We start from the raw sequence: 7619 nt of genomic DNA, 5'->3' as shown, positions 1-7619 counted from the left end.
GCCTGCGTGGGTTTTCTCCGGGTACTCCGGTTTCCTCCCACATTCCCAAAACATGCGTGGCAGGTTAATGGAATACTCTAAATTATCCCTCTGTGTGAGTGTGAGCGTGAGCGCGGATGATTGTTCGTCTCTGGGTGCCCTGCAATTGGCTGGCAACCGGTCAGGGTGTCCCCCGCCTGAATTGAAAGGCGCCGAAGACAGCTGGGATAGGCTCCAGCACGCCAGCGAGCCTTCTGAGGATAAAAGTGGCTCGGAAAATGGATATGTAATTATACCCTAGGAATTTGCCCCAAAATGCTGAGAAACATTCATATCACACAAAAAAAATGAAAATAAAAAATCTGACCATATATGCCGTTAATTTTTGTATAATTAACACTGGCGTCAGAGATCGTTACAAGATTGAGCGATATTGTGTTTGCTGTCATAGATGAATCGGCAAATTATGACACCTGTTTTCTGAATTTGGTCTTGTGATGATTGCAAGCTGAGCTGTGATTGGCCGTTACCTTAGCCCTGAGCAACTGTGCAACTCTGATCTACATCAATCAACAGCAAATGACAAAATGGCCACCGCCTTGGATGGATAAAAACGGGTGGATTTTGCTGCTCAATTCATATTCCAGAAACACAGTACGGTATTAATCAGAATACTAGTGGGGCTACATAGAACATATTATTTGTAAAGATCATTTTTTTAACTTGACTACCCCTTTAAGACGTGAACGAAAGCCCACACACTCTTTTTTTTTCTGCCACCAGGATTTTTTACGTTTCCCATGATGCACAAGACCTGAAGATCTTCAGTTACATCGCAAGAGATGGAGAAAGCAATAGCTTCCGCTGCAATGTCTTCAAGTCCAAGAGGAAGGCAAGAGAAACATCCCCGCGAAACCCGACGATGTCATGAATGACCACGCGTTCGTAGTTTCACAAGGACTTCAAACCAATCGGTAGCCCGTCCAGCAGGCCGGTCGGTGCTGATGTGGTGATGGGTTGATGGAAAAGAAAATATCTGCATATTCTCCTCCAAGACAAAGATAATTCCTCGGTGATCCCTTTCTCATGGAGACGAGACAGAGAGTGACTTAGATGACACTTCATATTAATCATCCTAGTTGGGAGAGAAATGAGGATTGTGTGTGCATGCGTGTGCGTGTTTCTCCGCTCTGAAAGACAGCGCTGCTGAATAACGTCACCTCATTGTCTGGAGAATGGCCTGAGTGGGGTTTTTTTTTTTTGTTTTTTTGGTGGCTGCTGTATACCATGCATGTAACTGAGCAGGAGGAGATGGAGCAGCTGATACGAGCAAATTAGATTTCTTCTCACGTCATCTATATGAAGCTTTTAGCTTCAGTCTGGGGAGCACCAGCTGCTTTATTTGACAATACCGGTGAAGTAGGGTTGATGGGGCAATATATGAACGATTACATGAGCTATTTTTTGCGACTTTGTTATTCTGTTTGACTTTTCCTATCAAATTGAAAGTCTCAAAATTCTATAAAAATGTCTGTGAAACCGACAACAAGAACTTAACCAATCTCTGTTGGCTGCAGCCTGCGGTATGAACCATTTTGTCTCTGCCTGCGCCTGGATGAAATCCACCAAAATACCACCTGCGCCACAACTTAGACCTCCTTTTAGCGAGTCGAAAATCTAGTCTGCCTTCTGTCACCAAATTGTCACGCACTACGAGGCGTGTAATAGAAAACACCCTCAGAACGCACAGGAAGGTGCAACGCAATCTGCCGAATTTCCAAACAAGGCAAAATAGATTTGCCCCGGCATGAAAATGAAGCTACGCCAAATTTTACCCCATAGAAGTTGCTTGCTTACCTATTTAACGTCCTAGCTTGAACCAGAGCCTCCCTATCCTTCTCAAACCTGAAAGCACCTGATATCTGTTTTAAATTTGGGGGGGGGTCAAATAATCTCAAATGACTCCTGAAACATTTACCTTCCAATTTTGCCTTTACGACGTAATTCCTTCAATCTGAGCTGACCAATCAGTCACTATAGCAGCAGAATCAATACAGAGCAGTGGAAGCTTCCCCCTCTTCCATATACTTCCCCCGCAGCAATCCTTTCTCCTATTCCACCTCCTTTTCGTCCCGCCGGCTCCCTTCATCTTTCCATCCTCCCTCGCAGCTTGATCCCGACCAGCTATTTGTCTCACACGCACTCTCGTCTCCCTCCCCAGTCTCAGGCCATGCGGATTGTGCGGACAGTAGGTCAAGCGTTCGACGTGTGTCACCAGCTGACCTTGCAGACTCAAACAGATGACCAGGAGGATGACGAGGGGAAGGAGGAGGAGCCTGATGCCACGCCAGGTGCCAAACATCACAAACTGTTCCTTTCCTCCTGTCACAAATCGCCCTTACCTGCCACTTGGCACACCAACTTCCCCCTTCTTGCTTCTTCAAGCACCTGCTGGAAGGGGAAAAAAAAAAAAGGCAGAGAATATCTGCCGCTGTCGCCGAATGATCGTGTTCATTATAGCTGGCGGTGCTGCGGCTGCACTCTCGTGCTGGCGAGTAGTTTGAGTCATTGATTAAATCATTTGCTCTTGTGGATTCGACACACCACCTCGCCTCTATGGATGAGTTGCATGCTGTCAAGCTCAGAAAAAAAAAAAAGAACAGAGCATTAAAGGTCCCTCATATGTGTCTGCGTTCTGTGCAGCCAACAAGAGGTTTGCATCGTCAGAGGAGACCGACCTTGAAGCCACAACAGAGGAGAGTATCGAGTGCAACACTTCATCAGACCCGGAGAGGAACAAAAAGGTCCTTGGTAATAATGGGAAGGTACAGACCGTAAATTATACTTGATTATTTTAGTGCCACTCATTGTTATTCCATTCAAACAAACAGGAGACGACAGATGGCGGCGCCCACTTCCAAGTGACATTTATGGATGCTTTCAGACAATTTACATGCAGCAGATTTTTTATTTGGGATGCCTGGAGAATCTGATGAGAATCCCCCCCACCAAAAAAAAAAAAAAAAATAGGCCTCAGATGGATGGCTCTCCATCCTCGCTGTTGGTAAAGCGCAGTCTGTTTGCTCTTCTCCTCTCGGCTTCAGGGCTCCAAAGGTGGCTCTCTTCTCCTCAACTCCCCGGCCAGGAAAGCTTCTGGAGCGGGCGAGCCGGCTGCAGATGCACCCTGCGGTTCAGAACACCAGCTACAACTGTTGCAGAAACAGTTACAGCAGCAGGAGCAACAGGCACTGGCGGCTTCGGCTCAGGTACCGGAGATGTTTGTTTCAATGGTCGTTGGCGTGCATTTGATGTCGACGATTCAGAGAAAAGGTTTCACGCATAATGAATGGATGCATGGGTGGACCGATCAACTTTAGAAATCGTGTGCCGCTAATTCCATATATGCTCACAAAAAGTCCTATCACTGATATTTGGCTTTCTGAATGAGCCAAATAAAAACCCCGCCATATTTGTCCTTCTCTAAACTGTTCAACACTTCCAACTGTTTGCCGTTTCAGTACTTTTTTCGCAGCTTGCTGTTGTAGTAGAGAGAACGAAAAGCCGAACGGCAAAATTCACCCAGGGGCGTTTTACGATCAAGTAAATTTGAAAAGGTGTCCACTTACATGCCTTTCTGTGACTCTTCCAGGCTATTCGTTAATTTATTGGTCGACATGCATTCTGAACAGTCAGTAGTGGAGGGCTGGTGGAATTTAGCATTTTCATTCATTACAGCGGGAAAAATGATCTCAGACAGGCTCACGGAACCAATTCAGCTCTTAACTTGAGGTTCCGCTGTATTTTTTATTTTTTGACCAGCCACCACCGCTTATAGTTCTTCTTCGACTCGTCTTGGGATTTTAATGCGAAAGCCAAATATCGATACTAATAGTGTAGTCATAAACTACACCGGTCCTTTTTATTGACTCGTGATTTTTTTCTGGCTCGGATCAGGTCCATGTGCTTCGGGGCCAGCTGAATGTGGAGGTTTGTGCTCGAAGCGAGGCCCAGACGAGAGTTCAGAGGCTGCTGCAGCAGAACACTGATTTGCTGCAACACATTTCCCTTCTGGTCAAACAGATCCAGGAACTGGAGCTTAAAGCTGCTGGACATTTAACATCTAGTGAGTGCAACACACTACTCGTACCTTGACTTGTGCGTGCCCCAACTTAGAATTTTTTTTTTTTTTTTTTTGGAGGTACAAGTTGTTACTTAAGGTGAATTGTATTTTTTTTTTTTTTTTTTGCTTTGTGTTGTGAGTGGGTGGCTCGGTGTGGTCCAGTGGTTAGTGCGTCGGCCTCACAGTGCAGAGGTACCGGGTTCAATTCCAGCTCCCGCCTCCCTGTGTGGAGTTTGCATGTTCTTCCTGGGCCTGCGTGGGTTTTCTCCGGGTACTCCGGTTTCCTCCCATGTTCCAAAAACAACCAAATTGTCCCTAGATGTGAGTGTGAGCGCAGATGGTTGTTCATCTCTGTGTGCCCTGCGATTGGCCAGTTCAGGGTGTACCCCGCCTACTCCCCGAAGATGGCTGGGATCGGCTCCAGCACCCGCAGCAACCCTTTTGAGGACAAGTGCATTGGAAAATGGATGGATGGACGTGTTGCGAGCCAAAATCTGACGTACACACGGGAGTCAAATATGTCACCGCTCACTGATGCATGTCTTTCTGTTTTGTTTGAAAGACAAGCAGCCAAACACACAAATGCACAACTTACTCAATCATCTCCTTTGTTTATTTCATCACTATGCGTGTCTCTCCTGTCTGTGCGTGCCCAAGCGAGTCGTTGTCAAGTCGTTCCGTATTCTTAGCCCAGTCACGGCACATTTGCTTGCTCTTGCTGTTTGCTCATGAAATGTCCTTTCATGTGTGTCCTCAGTGGGCTCCCAGGACAGTCTTCTGGAGATCACTTTTCGTGCACGACCCCCCAGCACGCCCAGCGAGCCACTCACACCATCTCCCTCGACAGGCCCCTTAGCTTCTGCATCCCAGCAGCAGATCAGCGACGGCGCTTGGCTCCCCTTCCTCCCGGGGTCCTGCCCCTCAAGCACCGCAGGTGCAGAAAGCAACCTCGGCGGCAACGCAGTCCGTCTGGAGTGTTTCCGGTTCTCCTCGCGAGGTCCCGACGGCCAGGAGCAAGGGCGAGCGACGGGTGGGACGGGCGACACGCCCAGCGACGAGGCTCTCGATGACAGCTCGCCGATGGGCGAGCAGGTGCTGGGGGCTCTGGAGCTGCTACGGTTTAGGGAGTCGGGAATCGGATCGGAGTATGAATCCAACACAGATGAAAGTGATGATCGGGACAGTTGGGGGCACGGGGAGGGGGCCGGACTGGACGCTGCCACTCGACTTTTCCATGTGTTGAATACGGAGAGTTTGCCCGACTGTTTAGGAGACGAGATGGCTGTGTAGAAGGGGGAGGCACCAACACTGCACACACGCGTCATCCTGCAGATGTGAAAATCATAATAAACTGCATCGCCCAATTTTCAGACCGTTTCGGTCCAGCCAGCCGGTCAGCGCTCCTTGCACTTGATGCTGAAAGTCAAATTCTGATATTTCACATTTGGTGAAGCAGAAAGATGGCATTGCTTTTAGTGACTAACGAAATGTCTGAAATTGTGAACGTGATGGCAAATCAGGCTTGAAATCACATTTCTAACTCATGCATGTTGAATAATAAATGTTGTAGCAAGAACGATAATGTCCAAACCTCGGCAAAAATGCTAATGCAAAAAAAAAAAAAAAAAAGTTCTTTCTTTGTTTTAAGCAAGGTTTTTTGGCTGAAACATTAAAGGATTGTCTTTGCTCTCTGCTGCCAGACAGTTCCATATAAGCATCTGTGTGGGTGGGGGGGAGGGGGATAAAGAAAATTTGCACAGGCTGTCAATGAGAAGAAGTATCCACACTTCTTTACTTGGTACTGTAATTCTTCATATTGTCTGGCTTGTCTCACATGTATGATTAGGGAGCCCTTTATTTGTACAAATTATATTTTTTACGGTCGACATAGTCCAGCTAATCGCTGCTTCTGAGTGGCTTCGCCTATTTATTAATTCATTAATTTGTTTTCTGAAGAGACAAAGAGAGGCCCCTTTTTTTTCTCAAAACATTTATAGCATTTTCAAAAAGAGATCATAGTTACAAACTGTAATTCCTGAAAACCAAAGCTTCCGCATTCCCAAACGTATCCCCGCAGCTCCTCGTGCAAAAACAATTCCGGCGTCAGCATGCATTGCAAAGCGCAAATTGTGCCACAGCGTCCTTCTGCTGTGTGTTCAGTAACGTATGTGTGTGCGTATATTCAAGATTGTGAACCGGTTGGCTTCCCCGTCTTGGCGACATCACGGCGCTCCACGCTTGTTGCCATACCAACCATACTGTGGTTATAATTGTGGTAATACATGTTGACACAGCCAGCAAAGACATAACCATTTTTGGGGCCTTAGTTTATTCGCAGTAATGTTTGTCTTGTTTATTTATGTGAAATTAGTTGAATATTAATGGATGCAACATCACATTTTGTGTCTTCTGTGTAGCCTCCATGTCCAGCATTATTTATGAACGCCATATTGCCGCCGGGCTTCTGTTGCGCCCCACAGGGGACAGCTTTGAAGAGGCATATCAAACAAATCTGTGCCTTCCAATACGTCTGGCCAACTGTCACTCCACTTTTGGCATGCGTGACTGCAAGCCAACTTTCAATGACTAAATTGTGGATGCATCATTTAGTTCTTCGCCTAATGCATCCATATCCTCTTCTCTCTAGATCCGCTCTATCTTTCTTTGCCATTTCCCATGATATTCCATTACGTGAGCCCTCACGCACACACATCTCGGTTCCCATCTCTCTACATCAAGTGCAGTGAAAAATGAAAGTGCACTTACAAACACGCCGTAAATGTTTCGCCTTGTGGAATTAAATATCCTTCCTTGTATGTGTTCTGTTGTTTGATGGTATGTTGTTTTTTGGGGGGGTTTTTTGCAGTTTGGTGTGTATAGTATTTATCCGTATTATTGACATGTTGCCATGAGGACCACACGTTTCGCAAAATATAAAAAGTCAAGCGCTACATTCAGTGCAACTTATTGACATGACATAACACATTGCGGAAAATGATCTCTTTGCACTCCAAGTTGCTCTGTGCATGACATGGAAGCTAGGCTGTGCAAAGATTTGCGGCCTTCCAGTCAATGCACTATGCAAAGGCGACTATAATGTCCAAGCCAAAAGCTAAGCAGAGCTGCAATGTTAATTTAGATTAGCTAATAGCGTTCCCATTACAGAAATTACTTTTTTTTTTTTTTTTTTTTTTTGCGGTTAATTGGTACAGGACTGCCACCGCAAAAAAAGGGAAAAATCACAAAGTTAAACACAACTGAACTCTACCTATTAAATGGACTGGAGTTGATTCAAGAAAAATTCAAGCCTCTGTATTGTTATACAAAGTTAAAACACAAAATTACCGTATTGGCCCGAACATAAGACAGTGTTTTTTTGCATTGAAATAAGACTGAAAAAGTGGGTGTCGTCTTATATTCGGGGTCTAGACATTATACCCATTCACGACGCTAGATGGCGCCAGATATCATTGAAGCGAATGCTGAACTTGACTCCCCAGGCCAAAGCGCACCCCTGCCG

At 45.9% G+C, this 7619-nt stretch overlaps 1 protein-coding gene across 1 annotated transcript; it reads left to right on the top strand.

The window, feature by feature from the left end:
* Positions 1 to 558: 558 nt before the first annotated feature.
* LOC109521390 (carboxyl-terminal PDZ ligand of neuronal nitric oxide synthase protein-like) lies at positions 559 to 5784 on the top strand. Its single transcript, XM_019879233.1, has 6 exons — positions 559 to 871; positions 2201 to 2330; positions 2683 to 2804; positions 3084 to 3245; positions 3934 to 4102; positions 4857 to 5784. The coding sequence occupies exons 2-6, from the start codon at positions 2210 to 2212 to the stop codon at positions 5387 to 5389; spliced, it is 1107 nt and encodes a 368-aa protein (XP_019734792.1). The 5' UTR covers positions 559 to 871; positions 2201 to 2209; the 3' UTR covers positions 5390 to 5784.
* Positions 5785 to 7619: the final 1835 nt, after the last annotated feature.

Source organism: Hippocampus comes, unplaced genomic scaffold (assembly GCF_001891065.2).
Source record: "Hippocampus comes isolate QL1 unplaced genomic scaffold, H_comes_QL1_v1.1 scaffold85, whole genome shotgun sequence".
Taxonomy (NCBI): Eukaryota; Metazoa; Chordata; class Actinopteri; order Syngnathiformes; family Syngnathidae; genus Hippocampus; species Hippocampus comes.
Note: the sequence above shows the minus strand (reverse complement) of the source record. Positions and strands in the feature narration are given on the sequence as shown.

Coding starts and splice junctions, on each gene's coding strand:
- LOC109521390 (XM_019879233.1), top strand. CDS start 2,210: ATGCGGATTGTGCGGACAGTAGGTCAAGCGTTCGACGTGTGTCACCAG. Junction 2,805..3,083: donor TCCTTGGTAATAATGGGAAG/GTACAGACCGTA, acceptor TCTCGGCTTCAG/GGCTCCAAAGGTGGCTCTCT. Junction 3,246..3,933: donor CACTGGCGGCTTCGGCTCAG/GTACCGGAGATG, acceptor GGCTCGGATCAG/GTCCATGTGCTTCGGGGCCA.